The 17,566-nt window shown below is 61.1% G+C and overlaps 1 protein-coding gene across 1 annotated transcript; it reads right to left on the bottom strand.

The window, feature by feature from the left end:
• Positions 1–73: 73 nt before the first annotated feature.
• SPDEF (SAM pointed domain containing ETS transcription factor) lies at positions 74–7,242 on the bottom strand. Its single transcript, XM_059488012.1, has 6 exons — positions 7,066–7,242; positions 2,511–2,984; positions 1,964–2,161; positions 1,832–1,879; positions 1,313–1,453; positions 74–1,217 (listed from the first exon to the last, which is right to left on the bottom strand). Exons 2-6 carry the CDS (start codon positions 2,956–2,958, stop codon positions 1,039–1,041), a joined length of 1,014 nt encoding a protein of 337 aa, XP_059343995.1. The 5' UTR covers positions 2,959–2,984; positions 7,066–7,242; the 3' UTR covers positions 74–1,038.
• Positions 7,243–17,566: the final 10,324 nt, after the last annotated feature.

The following is a 17,566-nucleotide window of genomic DNA, read 5'->3' as shown; positions in this document are numbered from 1 at the left end:
CAAGAACAGAAAGGAAAGGCAGTAGCTGGCACCGGCAGATTTTTGAAGGAAAAAAAAATCAAGAGACCAAGAATCAGGTGTTTTTTTCCTTTTAAGCTCCTATGGAACATCCCTGGAAGCCCAGGCCACCCTTGGCATTTGAACCTAAATCACAACTCATCACCAGCCAAAACAGAAAAGCAAATAACCAAATAAAAAAAAAAAAGCCTATAATATAAAAGATCAACATTGCCAGGTAACTCTGACTCTGGTGCAATGAGCAGGTGAAGCAATTCCCAGCTCTCTGCCCCTGTCCAGCCCGGACGGATCACACTCTGGATCTATTGTCCAGAGGGAAATGGCAAAGCTGCCATCTCCATTTCCCCAAACTCCAGAATCAGGCAGTCCAAGTAAAACCCAAATCAAAGGAAGAGCTTTGAGCCAGGGCACAGAACCTGGGGGCTTAGGAGGGCTCTGGTGGCCCCATGCACGAGGATGGGGCCATGGATACAGAACTCCCATTTGCAGCCCCAAGTCCCTGTGAAGAGGAGCAGCTGAGCATGTCCTGGAGTGAACGGCAAAGGGGGGATGCACCTGTCCCAAGGGGTGCCCAAAGTTCCAATGGCACAGCTCCATGGCAGGCAGCACCCTTGGCAGGTGCCAGGCTGCTCCCACAGGGATTGGGGCAGGAGCCCACCATGAGCAGCAGTGGATGTCCCTGTCCCTGTGGGTGTCCCTGTGGGTGTCCCTGTGGGTGCCACTGTCTCAGCTCATGCCCCAAACTTTTTCCTCCCTGAACAATGGCTGGGTGAAGCCACCTACAGCCACAACTGGGGAGGGAGAAGAGGAGAGGGGACGAGCCCAGGCACGGTGCCCACCCTTCCCGTGGGGTACAAGGGCTCTCTGCACGGTCTTTGCCCCGCACCAGGGCCTGCTGGAGGTGAGGGGGTCCCTGTGTCCGGTGCCAGCAGGTCCTGGCAGGGGAAGCCTCGCACGGTCCTGCTGCTCTCTGTGGCCAGGGCAGAGGGAGCAGCCAAGGTTCCCCGTTCCTGCCGCCGCTCACACCGGGTGCACGAACTGGTAGACGAGGCGCTGGGAGATGTCGGGCTTGCGGATGATCCCTTTCTTGTAGTACTGCCGGATGGAGCGGCTCAGCTTGTCGTAGTTCATGGCCGGGCGGTTCTTGCGGATGCCCCACAGCCGCGCCACCTGCGCCGAGTCCTCGATCTTGAAGATGCCTGGCAGGGGAGCGGGGCACGGGGGGTTACAGCATCTCCTGCCCCGCCTCAGCCCCCCAGCGCCCTCCCCGGGGCCTCTGGAGCGCATTGCCCACCTTTGTCCTTGTTGAGCCAGCGGATGAAGCGGCCGTAGTTGTGCGGCTTCAGCAGCAGCTCCTTGAGGAACTGCCACAGGTGGATGGGTTGGCCGGCACAGGACGAGTCCACCTCGCTGTCGGCCCAGCCGGTGTCACCTCCTGCCACGGGAAGGGACGGGTGAGAGGAGGGAAGGGATCGTGCATCACCCCAGGGAGCTGCTCGAGTCCTCATCAGGGAGCCCCGCTCCCAGCCAGACTCAGCCCGGCTCTGGGTATGGAAAATTTGCTTTCCTCTCCCCATCTTGGAGCAGGGAGAGCAGCTCAGTGCTGTCCCTGTGCAGCCCGCAGGGGTGCAGGGCCGTGGGACAGGGCCAGGGAGGGGATGGAGCCGTATCCCCTTCGCTGGGTTTTGCAGAGAGCCCTGGGGCTGCTCTGGGGCAGAGGGAATGAACCGCCCGGACCCCATAGCTCCGGGTAATTGCAATTAAGCAGGGAGGGACCCCCAGGCACCCCGGACCTGCCCAAAGCAGAACTCACCGCAGTATCTGACATCTCCGGGGGCAGCCTTCTCCTTCATCCAGGCGGCTGGAAGGGAGGAGCGGGGCATCAGGGGGGCACCTCCCGCGGCACAGCCTCGCCCACCCTCCCCGGCTCCCTCCCGGCACCCACCGGACTTCCAGATGTCGAGGTGGGCGTGCAGGATGTCGCCGCAGGCGGGGGAGCGCTGGCAGAACTGCTCCTCGGACATGGCACACAGGTCCTTTCCCGACAGCTCCTGGAAGGACTTCCCGATCTGCGGCAGCCGGTACTGGTGCTCCGTCCACAGGATCCACTTCTGCACATTGCCGGGGCTCCAGTCCATGGGGTCTGGGGGCCGAGGGGGGTGAGTGTGGCCAGGGAGCCGAGCCCTCCTCCCCTGTGGGGCAGCCACACTCCCCTAGACCCCCACAGGCAGCTGCAGCCCCCCAGGAACCATCCTCTCCATCCTCTCCATCCTCTCCATCCTCTCCATCCTCTCCTTCCTCTCCATCCTCTCCATCCTCTCCTTCCTCTCCATCCTCTCCATCCTCTCCATCCTCTCCATCCTCTCCATCCTCTCCTCCCCTGTGGGGCAGCCACACTCCCCTAGGCCCCCACAGGCAGCTGCAGCCCCCCAAACTCAGCGAGGCTTTGGCTCCCACAACCGCACACCCATCCCTGCCCCGGGGACACGCACCTGCGGCGATGTTGAGCAGCTTGCAGGCTGTCTCGATGTCCTTGAGCACCTCGCCCACCACCATGCTCTGCACCTGCTCCAGCGAGTGCTCCTCCAGGTGCAGGCTGTCCTGCAGGTCCCCCTCGGTGCCCAGCCCCAGCCCCTGGCTGTCGATGATGGGACATTGCTCCGGCTCCTTCCTCGCCTCGTCCCGCCCGCCCTGCCCGCTGCTCGGGGCCGGCTCCCCGGTGCCCTTGGAGGCCCAGGCCGCGTCCTCCGGGTAGAGCATGTCGAAGTAGTGCAGGCAGAAGGCTGGCAGGGGCTGCTCGGGGGTCCCGGGGGGGCTGGGGCTCTCGGGGCACCCCCAGCGCCGGGGTTCGGGGTCCCGGGGGGGCGGCAGCAGCGCGGGGTCCGGCCAGGAGAGGCGGCCGGGGGGCAGAGCGGGCAGCCCGGGGCTGGCACTGCCCATCCCTCTGCTCAGCGCCGGCTCCGAACCTGCCCGGGGATGAGAGAGGGGCAGAGCTGAGCCCGGCACCGCTGCTGCCTTCCCGCCCCGCAGCCAGGCACAAAGCGACGGACTAAGCCTGTTAGAGGGGAAAAACCCGGCAAAGAGCCCCACTGTGCCCGGCGGCCTGCGGGGGATCAGCCACGGCTGGGGGGGCTGGCCCCGGGTTGGGACAGCAGCAGCAGGCAGCAGGGAGAAGGAGCTCAGGAGATGAGCGGGATCTGACCCCTGCTTTGGGTCTGGGTGTTTAGGGTCTGGGTGTTTAGGGTCTGGGTGTTTAGGGTTTGGGTGTTTAGGGTTTGGGTGTTTAGGGTCTGGGTGTTTAGGGTCTGGGTGTTTTGGGTCTGGGTATTTGGGGTCTGGGTATTTAGGGTTTCCCCGGGGGCTGCACCCCAGGCTGGCAGCAGCTCAGTCCCAGGTGGAGCCGAGGGGTGGAAGGCACTGTGGGACACTGGGGGGACTCCCCCAGGACAGCCCTGGGGTGACAATGGATGCTTGAGCTGCAGGGAGAGGTTTCTGAGGGTGGAAATCATCCTCTGCTGCTTCCACCTGAGGCACAGCAGCCCCCAGACCCAAATCCCTGGGAGGGACCCAGCCCAGCACCCGGCCCTTGGTCGCTGTTATCAACCCCCAGATGAGAACTTTCCTTATAAGACAGGACAATTGCAATAACCTTCACTCTCTAGCAAGAAAAACTACCCCAAATCAGCCTGGGAGTCCTGGAGGCCATGGAGGAGAGGATGAACCTGCTGAATTTCCATGGTAACACCAAGGAATGGCTCCATCCATGGAGAAACCTCCCCAAAAACCATCCTGAGGCTTTGGGAAGGGGAGGCCCCTGTCAGGTAGAAGCTGCTGATGGGCATGGCCAGGGCACTGCCCAGCTCCTCCACCTTCAGCACTGCATTTTACAAGGAGAAGAAGAAGAAGAAGAACCATCCCAAATTGGTGGTTTAAAAGCAGAAAAAGGAGCTTTATCAATGGAGCTGGCACTGGGAAAGGAGTGTGCAAAGTTTGAAACCCCTCAGGACACCAGGCAGCCCTGAAGGGGAGCAGGGAGCAGTGGCCAAGGAAAGGGGGTGCCCTGTGCTCCAAACCCCAGCTGGGGGGGAAAAGGTTTAAAAGAAATGAGAGGAAAAGATCCCAGAGGGTTCCTCCAGCAAGCACGGGGTGGTCAGTGGAGGAGGGACAATGGGGACCCAGCCCTGTGTCCCATGCTCAGGGGGGAGATAATGCAGCTCCTGAGGGTTCAGTGCTCCCAGGAATATGGGTTTGAAGTTCTGCATTGCCTGCACTTGGGGCAAGCTCATCACTTCATTCTTGGAATAGCCCAAAGAGCTCAGAAAAAACAGTAGAAGAGCCAGGGACACCTAAACAGCCTCAGCCCATGGGGACCTGGGAGGCATTGTGGGTTTAGGAGCTGGAGCCCACAGCCCTGAGTGGTTTTGGTGGCACTGCAGCAAGGAGGAGGAGGGAGAAGAGGGAACCCAAACCCTCTTCTGGTCTGGGGCTGCCCCCACCATTCCCAAACAGTTTCCCTGAGAGATGGTGTCTGCTTCCAAACCTCTCCTTGATTTGCTGGGGATTAAAAGAAGAGCTTTAGGAGATCAGCCCTAAATCCAGCCTCACGCTGCTCCCAGCACAAAAGGAAACTGGTAACAGCTTGTGCAGCTCCTGCTGCTGCTCAGTGCCGGCCGTGGGGGTGTCTGGGAGGGGACAGGTGCCTCATTCCCAAAGCCTCTGGGATGTTCTGAGGTCACGGTTCATCCTCACCCATGGGGGAGCAGGGCTGTGGAACCACCCTCAGGAACACCACAGGATGGACAACCCCAACCCCATCATCACCCTCATCCTGCTCTCCCCCTCCCAGCAGGGAGCAGAGGGACCCAATTCCCGGGGAAGTGTCCCCAAAAGGCTGAGCTGTGCCCCACCAAGGGCGCTGTCCTCCCAGGGCGGGGGCCGCTGTTTGACTTTCTCCCGCTGTGGCTCGCAGGCGGCCGGGCTGGGTGGGACCTGTTTGCGCTGAGAAGCCGCTTCAGGTGCCCTTTTCCCGCCTCTTCCCCTTCCCCTTTTTGCATTTCCCTGGGAAAGGAGAGCTGGAGGGGCAGCCCCAGGTGCAGGGGCACACATGGCACCAAAACCCTGCCCGAGCTGAGCCAGGCTGTGCCGGTCATTGCATCAGCCTTGGCAGCTCCGTGGCTGCTGCTCCAGGGAATTCTGCCTGGGATGGGGAACTGGGGCTGGGATGGGGCTCCTGCACTCCCAGGGCACGGAGCCAGCCCGAGCCCGGGGCTGTGGGTGGTTCTGCCTCACGGCTCAGCCCCACACAGACCCCACAGCCGAGGGGGACAACGATGGGGACAAGGACCCCCGTGCCACCCCCAGCTCTCCTGGCAAGTGCAGCCCACCGTGGCTCAGGGTGGAAGGCTGGGATGGGCCTTTGAGAGCGAGAGGAAAAAAAAGACCAAAAAATAAATTCACCACCTCCCCCCCCTGGAACAATGGGTCCGTTAATTAAAATCCAATCAGCGGTGGAACAGGTTGTGCCGGAGCGCGGAGGGACCGGCAGGGTGGCCCCGCGCGGGAGGGGCGCTGCCCGCAGAGCCCGGGATGGATCCCAAACCCCCGGGCACTTCCGAAAGCCTTTCCCAGGCAGGGGGAGAGGGAGCAGGGCCAGCTCCAGGGTCACTCCAGCCGCAGGTGGGGACAGGGATGGGCTGTGCTGTCCCAGGAGGAGCTGGGGATGTGCGGGACCCTGAGCTGTCCCAGGGCAGCCTGGATGAAGCAGGGAAAGAGCAAAGCCAGGGCTGCAGCAGGCACCCAGGTGGGTGCTCAGAGGCTGCTGACAACTTGAGATCCTGCCAGCATGTCCCATGCAAGCCCCAGAGTGACAGCTGTGCCACGTCCTGCTGCCAAACCCTGTGCCACGCACCCTCCTTATCTCTGGGCGGAGGAAGGAGGATTGGCCAGAACCTCCCCACAGCCAGGGCAGGGACTGGGGACAGCCCTGGGGGGCTGGCGAGGTGACAGAGCAGGGGCTGGGGAGGTGACAGCCCAGGGGCTGTGTGGTGACAGGGCTGGGGCCAGGACAAGCCCCAGGCTCACTCTGATGTACCCCTGGGGGGATGCAGCCCATCCTGGGGGCCTGGACTCTCAGCTCCAACACCACCGAGGTGCCCTGGCCCCTCCTGCCATTACCTGCATGGCTGCTGGCACGGGGACCGGGTGTCCCCAGAGGTCCCCACGCCCTGGGTCAGGCTGCCCTCTCCATCAGCACAGGAGGCAAACAGCAGTGACAGGGACAGGCAGCACCCGCCAGTGACCCTGGCAAAGCCCGGTGCTCGCTGTGCCCCCGGTGAGCAGCAGAGCTTGGTGTTCCCCATTTGGGGCCAGGGAGCCCCTATTTATAGCAGCACCTTCCCCCCCGTGCTCCCGGCCCCAGAGGGCTCCGCTATTGTGGGGATTTGGCACCCTCACGGTGTTTGTGTTTCACTAACCGAGCAGAACCACGAAAACCAAACCCGCAGCCAAAGTGACTTCAGGGCTGACTCAAAAACCACCCCAGCAGGAAAGCAGCTGGGACAAGGGGCTCAGCTTCACAGAGACACCCCGGAGCTGGCAGCTCCTCAACAGCCCCCCAGGATGCTCCATAAAGGGTCCCAGCTGCTGGTTTGTCCCACGGTGCCCCAAAGCTCATTGTCCCCTGCCTGGCACAGGGGCTGGTGGCACCCTGGGTGTCCCAGCTGTCACCAGGTGGGCTCAGGAGCAGCCAGCCCCAGGAGTCCTGGCTCCATCCCACCCTCCCTGCTTGAGCAGGAAGAGGTTGCAAAGACACAAAAATGGCAAATCCCCTTTCATTTTGGGTGACACCATGCAAAGAAATGCCAAGAACCTCACGCTAAGAGACAGACAACCTGTCCCTGCTCAGCCCGGAGGGCCCCTGGAGGAGCTGTGGGGTGGGACTGTGACATGGGACAGCCCCGTGCCCACCCCAGACTGGTGCCAGGAGCAGGACCCTGGGCTGGGTGGGCGCTGGGGGAGCCGGGGGTCGCGGCAGCGCAGGCGCCTTACCTGGAGGGTGTGCGAGCTCAGAATCCTCATGGGTGCCAGCACAGGCTGGGCACGGCCGCCCCTGCGGCAGCGGGCACGGTGTGTGCGGGGGACATGGCCTGGGTGAGGGTCCCAGCCCCGGTGACAGCACCGAGCCCCGGTGACAGCACCGAGCCCCGCTCAGCTGAGCCGCATCGGCCCCGGTGGGCACCGGCGGGGAGGGCACAGCGAGCAGAGCCGGGCACCCCGAGAGGCTCCGCGGGCAGCTCAGGGACGGAGGCAGCGGCGGCAGCGAGTGTCAGGGCTCGGGCAGAGCCTCCTTTGCCCATTATATCCGATTCCTTCCTTATTTACCTGAACAAACAAGCGGCGCTTACCTCAGCCGAGGTGTTTGAACAGCCCGGGCCGGGTTAACCCTTGGCAGGTGCGTCCAGGGCGGGCTCGGATCAGAACGGGCCTTGGGAGGGGAATGGGGCAAACTCAGGCACCGTTAACCCCTTCCAAACCTCACATGCGATGAGACAGGGACAGGGACAGGGACAGGGACAGGGACAGGGACAGACAGACACCTGGCTCCTCCTGGAGTCAGAGCTGCAGCACAGAGACCTGTCAGGTGTGTGAGGTCCATGGAATGACATCAGTCCCAGAGCTGGGCCATGCTGGGGCCAGGAGCATCCCTGAGGGATACCCTGGGAGCATCCCTGACCCAAGCCCCAGAACCACCCCCTGCCCAATGCTGCAGCCAGGGATAGAGCCTATAAATGAGGGTGCACAGAGATTTTGGGGGTGAAGGGAGCCCCTGGCAGCACCCAAACCCTCCCAGCTCAGGGACACAGCTCTGTCCCCTGCCCGGGGGTCTGTGGCTGCAGGATGGGGCACGGGGGCACAGCCAGAACGTGCCACACTCCAGGCCCAGGTTGTCTCCACCGGCACGAGCAGGAAAAAGCCGTTCTGAGTGAGACAGACACCGAGCTGGTATTTATTGTCTTTTTTTTTTAGCACATGAAGCAGGCAGGGCAGTTCAGGCAGTTCTCCTGCGCACGTAGCTCTGCCAAAACCCAACTCCCCTGTGCCCTAAAAACCCACGTCAGACCAAACCCCGCTGCAAACAGCCACGGGCTGGCCCCACGTCACCGCGTCCCTGGGCACGTGGCTGTCCCCAGCCCACACAGGGTGGCAGAGCTGGCATCCCTGGCTGCCCTGGCCCGGGGCAGGCACAGCTGATAAGCCATCCATCGGAAATGTTTGCCCTGGGGAAATGAAAGCCCTGGAGGAAGGAGACCCCAGAGCGAGCGCTGGGAAAGGGCTTCGCTGCTATCGGCAGCGCCAGGAGTTTCTGCCTCCCTTTGAAATGCCTCAATGTTATCTTATCTTGGGGAAAGCTCCCCCTGGACCAGGGCTCCCGTGTCCCAGGGGAGTTCTTTTCCCCTGTTTTGGTAAACACAACTGGGCCTGGGACATGTGGAAGTGGCTGTGGGGGGACCCCGGGACAAGCAGCTGTGTTGAGAAGCCGCCAGCTCTGCCTGGGCTTTGCCAGGGGTTGGGCAATGTTTGGTTGGGATGTGGCACAGCCACGAGGGGCGTCCAGAACCCCCAGTGCCTTCCCAGCACTCCTGGCAGCCACAGCAGAAATCTCAGCCCACTCAGAGCATCCACTGCTTTGGACAAGGCCCCACAGGCGCCCAAAGCTGCTCCCGTGTGACACCTCAGGGTCCCCCGAGGGCACCCAGAGCAGGAACACCCCAGCTCAGCCCTGGGGCTGCAGCCCTCCAGCCACAGATCCCTTCCCCTTCCCCACGGGACAGGAACACGAGTGTCCGGGCTGTGGGAAGTGCAGATGCAGAGTGGAGTCACGTGTAAATCTGGCACCAGTCTGGCACCAGCCACGCTGGGAAAGCACCGTGGCCATCGCGCCCTTCCTGTGCTGCTCCTGCCCCACAGCCCGGCTGTGCCTTGGGGGATGTCTGGGGAGCAGGGCTGGGTTTGCACAGGCTGCATCTGCTGTGACACCACTGCCAGGTCACCCGTGTTTGTTTGGCTCCTTTACAACTTTTCACCAGAACAAACACCAGGCCAGAGCTCCAGAAGGAGTCAGAGAGCACAACTGGGGACACTGGACAGTGTCAGGTGTCACCAAGCAGTGGGGAGTTCCCAGGCCCTGAGCATCCCAGACCTGGGTCATGCTGGGCTGTCTGGGATCTGCTGCCAAACTCACACCTCAGTCTGAAAGGGCTTTACCCACTTCCCTTATCGGTAGCAGTGGGATCTCGATAACAGAAAGAAATTAAAGCGAAAAACATTTGCTTTTCTGGGCTCAGACAGAGCTGGGCAGTGCAGCACAGCGCTGCAAAAATGGGTGAAAGGCCCCAAAATGAGAGCTCTGCTTCCCTCCCAGAGGGCTTGGGAGCTGGAGCCACCCAGTGTCCCCAGTTTCCATGGGCTGGAGCCTCCCAGTGTCACCAATATCCATGGGCTGGAGCCACCCAGTGTCCCCAGTTTCCATGGGCTGGAGCCACCCAGTGTCCCCAGCTTCCAGGGGCTCCAGCTGTGCTGGGCTCGGGCTGTCCCCAGCACCTTTTGCAATCGCAGCTCGGCACAGCTCTGCTTGCACATGCGAACCAGGAAAAGGAGAGATTGCAACACCTGAGGAACAACAAAAGAGGGAAATGAAGTCTGGCTTTTCTGCCCGGTTTTCGGTGCTTTTTCCTTGTCCTCGCTGTCAACCCATCAGCTCCAATTCCGGTGTCTTTTGCCACCACTGGAACTGCAACGCTTGGGAACGCGGCCGACCGGAGGGGAGAGATGGAGAAACTCATGAATCAGCCTGGAGGAATCCCTGCCCACCTGCCTGGAGCTAATCTCTGGCTGCATCACAAGAATAATAGATAAGCAGCCATGTCACATATAATAAAACTATTGAAGGCCTTGATGTCACTGTACAAACCACAGGGAGCATGGAGCCCGACCTGTCCCCACACGCAGCTGTTTCCTGGTCCCCTGCATGGAGGGGCTTCCTCTGCTCCAGCTCCTGCACAACTTTTGGGACAGTGGTGGCCCCTGAGTAGAGCTGGAGGCCCTCTGAGAGGCCACATGTCTGTGCCACAGGGTGACAATGGGACAGGATGAATCCCCACTCCCAGGCTGCTGGATGGGCGCTCTGAGGCTTTCCAAGGAAATTGGAAATGGCTGAAATGGTTGAAGAACCTTTAATACATTTTCCCCACGCCTTGGAGGGATCCTGGGAGGGGAGAAGGTCTCTCCAGCAGAGCCCAGAATTACCCTGAGGGTCAGGGAGCACAGGTGTGCACGGAGGGAAAGGAGCTTTTGCTGGCGCAATGTCCCTGTGCAGATTCACCTGGCAGAGCCTCCAGAACTGCTGGGATCGCTCCAGACCACCGCAATCCCCTCTGACTTCTCCCTACCCCAGCCAGACCTGCCCACTTCCCGGGCAGCCCCAGGGCGAGCGGGGCCGCTCCTCTTTATTCCCTTTATGACCGCCCGGGCTCCCCCATCTCGCAGCTGCTGCCATAATCGCTGTTTACGGGCCCGCGTGTGTGCTCGGGGCAAACAGCGGCGTTATTGCCGTGCCACCCGCCCGCAGCCACCCTGGCAGCGCAGCCGGGGCTCCCGGCCCCGCTCTGGCGCTCGGTGCCCTCTCGGAGCCCGCTGCGGCCCCGGGAGCCGCTCCCACCCTCCATCCCCGCCGTTTGAGGCGGCTCCCGCTTGTCCCCGTGCCGCTGCGAGGGCACCGTGGTGTCACCCGCGTTCCAGGGCAGCCCCGAGCCTGCAAAGGGGGAAATGGAGAAGCGGCTCCATCCAGCAGCGCTGGGTTTGGTGTCTGATCCGCACTGATGGCGCCGGGGATCCAGGAGCCATCGCTTTGCTGAGCACAGGGACCTTGGTGGCCACCTGGCACCTTCCAAAGGCTGCTTGGCACCTGCGGTGGCAGGAGGTGACACGGTGTGTCTTGGGGTGCCACGGCCCCGCTTCTGCAGCCTGGCCGTGCCTGGGAGGGCAGCGGGGAAGGACGAGCTGGGGGAGGCGGATGAAAACACCAGGGAGAGCGCAGCCCTGGGACCACCAGCTCCCCATTCCCACCGCGGGTCCCCCCAGGCTCGGTGCCACCCCGGGTGACGCGGGGAACTCGTGGGACGCCCAGGCGGGCAGGGAGCAGCGGATCCAGCGCCGTGTTTGCTGTTCCCTTCCCAAAGCCCTCCTCTTTTCTTCCTCCGGTGGCGTTAAACTCCTGCTTTTGTCTCTTGGGATTAAAAGCCTGGAAATGGTTGCGGGTCGCCCGGCGGTGCCAGGAAGAGAGGGCTCAGGGCGGAGTGGGCACACCCCGCTCCCGCAGGGTGAGGAGAGGCCACGGCTCCCCCCGCACCGCCACCGACATTTGGGGGGCAGAGGAGGGGAAGGATCCTGGTCTGGGCTGTGCTGCATCAGCTCAGGAACCCTAAATCCCATCCAGCACCAGAGAACCCCCAAAACAACCCCCACAGGCACGGTGCTGTTGTGTGGTCACTGTCCCCTGCTCATGGCACCGGGGCTGGGGGCTCGGCACCCCCTGCCCGAGCTCGGCAGCGGTTCCCAGGCACACACGGGCAGCCAGGTGAGACGGGCCGGGCCCGGTGCCAGCAGACGCGATGTTGTCTTTTCACACAGCCCCGCTGCGGGCCCGAGTGGCGGCGGAACCCTCGGCGGCTTTGGTTCCCACACTGGGTGCCATTGAGAAATGCAAATTCATTCTTCTGCTGCCCGTTCTCCCCACATGCAAAACGATCCTGGGGCACACCGGCCCCACGGAGCGACAGCGTGGGAGCCGCTGGGCAGGGAGAGAGCCCGGGTGGGACAGGCTGGCGTGGGCAGCGCTGGGTCCGGGCAGCACACGCTGCCCCCGGAGCGAGGAACGTTCTGGGAGTGATTTCCCCTTGGGTTCTGCACTGTGCATCCCAGCAGAACTGCAGAATGTTCTGCCCCAGAGGACAAACCCCTAAAAGTGACCCCAAACCTCACAGACCAATGAGCTGGGGGGGCTGGAGGGGCTGCGTGGTGAGGGGGGGTCTGCAGGGACCGGAGTCACCCCTGTCCCATCACTCCTGAGCCGCGTTTGCAGGGCCAGGGGAGCAGGGGAAGGGGCTCCCCTGTGCACAGAGGGCAGGGACCCCACATCCCCTATGGGGCCGCGGGTCTGGGTGCAGGACGGGGCTGGGGACGCGGAGCTGCTCGCAGAGCCAGCAGTGACTCGGCGGTGACTCAGCGAGCCCCGAGGGAACTCACCAAATCCCGAGGGAACTCACCGAGCCCCGAGGGGAAACTCACCGAGCCCCGGGGGAAACTCACCGAGCCCCGGGGGAAACCTGTCCCTGTCGTGTCGCTCCCGTGAGCATCACCCAGCTCTCTCACACCTCATCCTGGGGGCTCAGCGAGGTGCCAGGACCCAGGGTGTAGGGAAAACGGGGTGTGGGAGATGGGCAGCACCCCAAATGAGGTCCCGTGTCCTATCTTCCCCCACCGTGCAGTCACTGGGTTGACCACAGAGCTTGGAGGAATTTTCCCTGGTGGACACAACTCCTGGGGGCAGCTCCTGGGTATCCCCAGCCTTGTCACCTTCCTGACACCAACAGCACAGCTCCAGAGCCAGCTCTGGGGAGGAGGGAGCTGTGATGGGCACCAGGAGCTGGGCAGGGGGGCCCCAGCACCTGTCAGAGCCTTGCTGGACACAGGCAGCATTCCTTGTGGCATCCCTGGTTTCACAGGGCAGGATATGAAAGCAGAAAGTGATTATTGCTCTGTGAGGGAGCAGAGACAGAGCTCTGGCCCCGGTGTGGGACGTGACCCGAAATGGCTCCGTGTTCCCCTCAAAGGGCTGTCCTGGCCCCGTGCCCGGCTCTCCCAATCCCAACTCCCCGTCCCAGCGCTGGCTCAGGCACCAGCAGAGCAAGGACATCACTTCTCTCCTCAGCAGTGGATTTGAGCGCAGCAAAATGTTTGTTCTGTCAACACGTGCCTAATCCCCAACCAAAAGCTGATGAAAACACCATGGGGGGGAAGGATGGGAATGAGCTGCCCTTTGAGACAAAGCCCTGGTGGTGGTGACAGCCCCAGTCACTGGGATCCTCCAGGGGCTCCCCCGTCCTGGGTACCCTGTGCCAGGCAGGGCAGGGGAAATGCTCTGCGTGGGGCAGGGATGGTGCCAGCTGCAGCTCCGCCACAAACCCCAGCAGGATCCTGAGCTCCTCGGAGGAAATGCAGAAAATATCCTTGAGAAGAAAATATCCTTATTCTGCAGGGATTGCCCAGCCTCAGCGACCAGTCCTGGCTCCTCTGCCCCTCAGAATGTCACCAGCAGGTGCAGGCAGCACACAGCAGTGTCCCCCAGCAGCCAGGCCTGTCCCTGTCCCTGCTGACCCAGCACCTGCTGTGACACCACCAGCAGGCTCACCAACGTCACCAATGGGCTCACCTGAGATTAGCGTTTCCAGATGACCCATAAAACCCTTTTCCTTGCGGGATGAAACAACACTTTGTCCTGTGGGGCTCGTTTCCAGCCTGGCTGGGGCTGGGCTGAGCGAGCAGAGCTGCCCCCGTGCCCACCCTGGGGTGGTCCCAGCAGGGACCCAGCACTCAATGGCATCAGCCCTGCACCCTTCACCCACAAGAAAAAAAAAAAAAAAGAAAAAAAGAAAAAGGAAAAAACAGGGTACATTTAGCAGTTTCCATTTGTTTGCTCTTTAAATAATTGTTTCCTTATCACTATTGATTTAGATCCCTTTAAAATTCTGACAAACCTGCTTCTCAGGCACCCTCAGCTGCTTCCTCCCAGCCTGCTCCCCATGGGCAAGGAGAGCAGCCAGGCTCATCCTAGGGAGAGCTCCCCGTTTGGGGAGGCACCTGCAGGGCAGGGAGCCCCCTCTCACCCCTCCTTGCCCAGATGGACAAACCAGAGCCGTGATTTGGGGATTTGCCCTCTCCCCATCCCACTGTGGGGCACACATGGGGGCTTTGGGGCTGCTGCCAGGCTCGGGGGGCTCGGAGGGGGCACCCCCAAGGGCACAGTGGCCATGATTGCCCAACTCTGTGCAGAATCCAGCTCTGGCCATGCACAGCCCCACTTTGGGCAGCACTGCGACTGCTGGGTGGGTTTGTGTCCCTCAGGCACAGCCCGGGTGTCCCTGAGGCCTCGCTGGGGACAGACGGGGACCCTCTGTGCTGCAGTGTCACTGCTCAGGTGCCTCTCACTGTCACCTGCCAGGGGGTTCATGGCCCTGCTGGGCTCACAGGGGTTCGAGGGGCTCATCCCAGGGTCCCTCCAATGCCACCCGGGGTCTGGGGCTGCCGTGCCACGGGCTGGCATCACAGCCCAGCCTGCAGCTGTCAATTGATTGAGGAAACACGGCCACAGCAAACAGCGAGGAGGGAAAATGCTGCAGATTAGATAAGGAATGGGAGTTCTTGCTGTGCTCCCCTGGATGCCAATGCTGCACAGACCCTGCCCAGCCCAGCTGCTCCACAGCAGAGGTGCAGAGACCCAGGAGAGGCTGAAAGCTCCGTCCTGTGGGATGGCTGTCCTAGAAAACAGCCTGGAAAAAGGGCTTTACCCCAGCCCCACGGTTTGGGGGTCTCTTTTTCCCTCCCACAGAGCTGTGCACCACCCTGGGGCCGCAGCAGAGCAGCCAGACCCCCTTTTGTCCCCAGCCCTTCAAAATGGGACAGCAGCTGGCTCTCCAGGTGTGCAGACCCTGCCTCACTCCCAGCCCAGAGGGGTGAGCCCTTCTGTCCCTGCCCAGCAGCTCCTGCCTGGCTCTGCAGCGCTGCCCCAGCCCCTCGGTGCTGCTGACAGGCCAGGTGACGGTGGCAGTGCCACTGTGCCACCCCGCTGCCCAGCCAAGCCGGCAGCTGCTCTGCAGGTGAGGGGACATCAAAGCCTGGAGAAGCCTCATCCAGCAGCTCCAAAGGGTTTTGCGGACGAGGAACAACCTCAGCTCCCTCTGCTGGCACCTGCCCCGGGCCGGGCCTGTGGCCAGCAAACGCTGTTTGAGCACCTCGGCTGGGAGCCCCCGGGTGCAGCACAGCCCCCAGCCCAGCCCCTGGTGCCAACACCGTCCCCTGGCAGCACATGGAGCTGTGGCCCCGCGGTGTCCCCACTCCTGGGCATGGCTGTCCCACCTCACTGCACTCTGCACCGCTCAAGTGCTGAAAACCAAACTTTCTCCCCCTGCTTTAAGTTTCTGTGAAAGTGTCGCCCCTGCAGGGAAGAGAGAACCAAAACATGGAGTACAACGAGCAAGGAGGCAGCTCTGGAGCCAGCCCAGCCCACAGCCCTGCATGGGGCAAACAGGGCTGGTCCGTGCCCACGCGTGCCATCTGCCTCCCTGCTGGGCTCTGCTGCCAGCTTTTACTACTGGGCTGTTTTATCAATGGGCTAGGAAATGTTTGAGATTAGATTTCCTTAATTAATTCCTGTGTAAGTAGGAATTTTCCAACGAACACACAGGCAGAGGGAGCAGGTTGTGGAGAGCTTCCAGAAAGATCCCAGGCTCCCCCTGATCCTGCTCCTTCCCCATGGACCCTGGTAGGATCCCAGGACTGGCCTGGCCTCCTGTCCCCCTTGGCACATCAACATTCCCCCGTGCCTCCCAAGGGATCTGCAGAGATGCAGGAGCAGAGTGTTGCACACCACGGGCTGCTGCTGCAGGATGGAGCAGGTAGAGGAGGAAAAATAAACAAGAATCACAAAAATCCTCTCTGCCACTGTTCCAGGTGGGGCTCATGGATGGGAAGGTGCCCATAGGAACCCTCGAGGTCATGCCTGCATCTGCATATTTCACTGAATTTTAGTAAAATATAAATGGGTGAAGAGCCCTCCATTTAATGTTTTTGCTTCATGAAAATTCTATATTGATCCAGAATAAAGTGGATTTATTTGGATACTCCTGAAAATTCCATGCCTTCCTTCTCCCCTTCTGTAGGAGCATGCACATGAGGATGTGGTGGTGCTGGGGAGGTTTTGGAGCGGATCCTGCTCTTCCCTCCAGCCTGAGGGGCATGAGTACCCAACCAGGCACAGGGCATGGGCCCGAGCAGTGCTGGGTGCTGAGCACATCCTCATCCCTGCAATCCACCACAAAAATCTGGGAACACCCTCCCTCTGACTACCATTGCTTTGGGAACCAAAAAAACCTGCGTAAAACCAGAATTAATTTTGCAATTTTTAATGGATGATGATCCTGTTCCCCTAAAAAAATAAACAAGCAGCAAAAGCAGCACCCAAGCAGCTCCCAGGTGCTGTGGCTGCCGTTTGCCTTGGCCTCCTGCCCACCAGCTCTGCTCCTGGGATTGCAGGATGACCTCCACCACCACCACAGCAATCCCGCGGGTATTTGCCTGCCCAGGAGACTCCATTAAAGGTGTGATGGGATTGTCCTGTGCTGGCAACCTCTGACAGGTTGCAACCCTAAAGATAAACAGATTCTTTCGAGCAAATAAGGAGTAAATGCAAAGCTGGGCAGTGAGCAGGGCGGGTGATGCTGCCCTGCCCAAACACAGCGGCCTCGGGACACCCAGAGCACCCCGAGGTTCTGCTCCAGGCACAGAACAAACACCCCCAGGCACAGGGAGCAGGATGTCTGTTCCCAGTCAGGCTTTCAGTCAAGCTTAACCAGCACATGAAAGCTCCAGGCATTTATTCAAATGATAAAAGCAAAGCCAGCACACACAGAGCGAGGTTTCTCGTGGGGATTAGTAACAAGCTCCCAGGTAAGCAAAGGAACGGGCTCAGCCGAGCTGCTCCATGGTGCAGTTCATCCAAGTCGTGCTTGGGCTGGGTGGTGTCCTGAGCAGCAAGGCCTCACCTGGGAGCTCAGATCCACCTGGGACAAGTGTGCAGGTGCCCAGCAAAGCGAGACCTTCCTGTGCCCCCATCCTGACAGTGTCAGTGATTTCCTTAGGGATTGTGGGAAAATAAAACCCAAACCAACCTTCCTCCCTTCAAACTCCGGCTCCTGCCTTCCCGAGCCACTCAGGAGATGGCAGGTCTGATCCCTCAGCACTGGGCTGTTTGAAGCGTGAAGTGTCACCCTGTCCTGCACCAGGCTCTGAGGGAAGGGCTGGGATGTGGATCAGCCACCCCAGGAGCCACACCTGGGACACAGCTGTGTCATGCTGTGTGCTGGTGCCCCTCATATGGAGATCCCTCAGAGCATCCCACTCCTCCTCAGGAACTGTCCTGGAGATGTCACCTGACCTTGACACAAGGAAATCTGGAATCCCCTCCCTCCCCACTATCCCCAGACCCTCTCCCCACCCTCACTCCCACCCAGGTGGTTTGATAACCTCAGTATGCACTGAATTGGGTCTGATTTCACAGCAATTTGGACTAAATTAGGGCTGGAGCTGGGTTTAAGGGAGTTGTGTCTGAGTGTCTGGAAACACTCTGGGAATGGAGCAAACCAGGTACATTTAGCTACAAGGTGACAGACTCAGAAGTTTTGCAGCTTCAATAAAACTCTCGACAGCTACAGAG

This window comes from Ammospiza nelsoni, chromosome 23 (assembly GCF_027579445.1).
Source record: "Ammospiza nelsoni isolate bAmmNel1 chromosome 23, bAmmNel1.pri, whole genome shotgun sequence".
Classification (NCBI taxonomy): Eukaryota; Metazoa; Chordata; class Aves; order Passeriformes; family Passerellidae; genus Ammospiza; species Ammospiza nelsoni.
This window is presented reverse-complemented; position numbering and strand designations above follow the sequence as displayed.

What these genes read in the sequence shown, in the direction of transcription:
- SPDEF (XM_059488012.1), bottom strand. Translation starts at nt 2,958, where the DNA reads ATGGGCAGTGCCAGCCCCGGGCTGCCCGCTCTGCCCCCCGGCCGCCTC. An exon ending in CCTCGACATCTGGAAGTCCG is followed by an intron (nt 1,880 to 1,963) that starts GTGGGTGCCGGG and finishes CCTCCCTTCCAG; the next exon opens with CCGCCTGGATGAAGGAGAAG. An exon ending in CGGAGATGTCAGATACTGCG is followed by an intron (nt 1,454 to 1,831) that starts GTGAGTTCTGCT and finishes TTCCCGTGGCAG; the next exon opens with GAGGTGACACCGGCTGGGCC.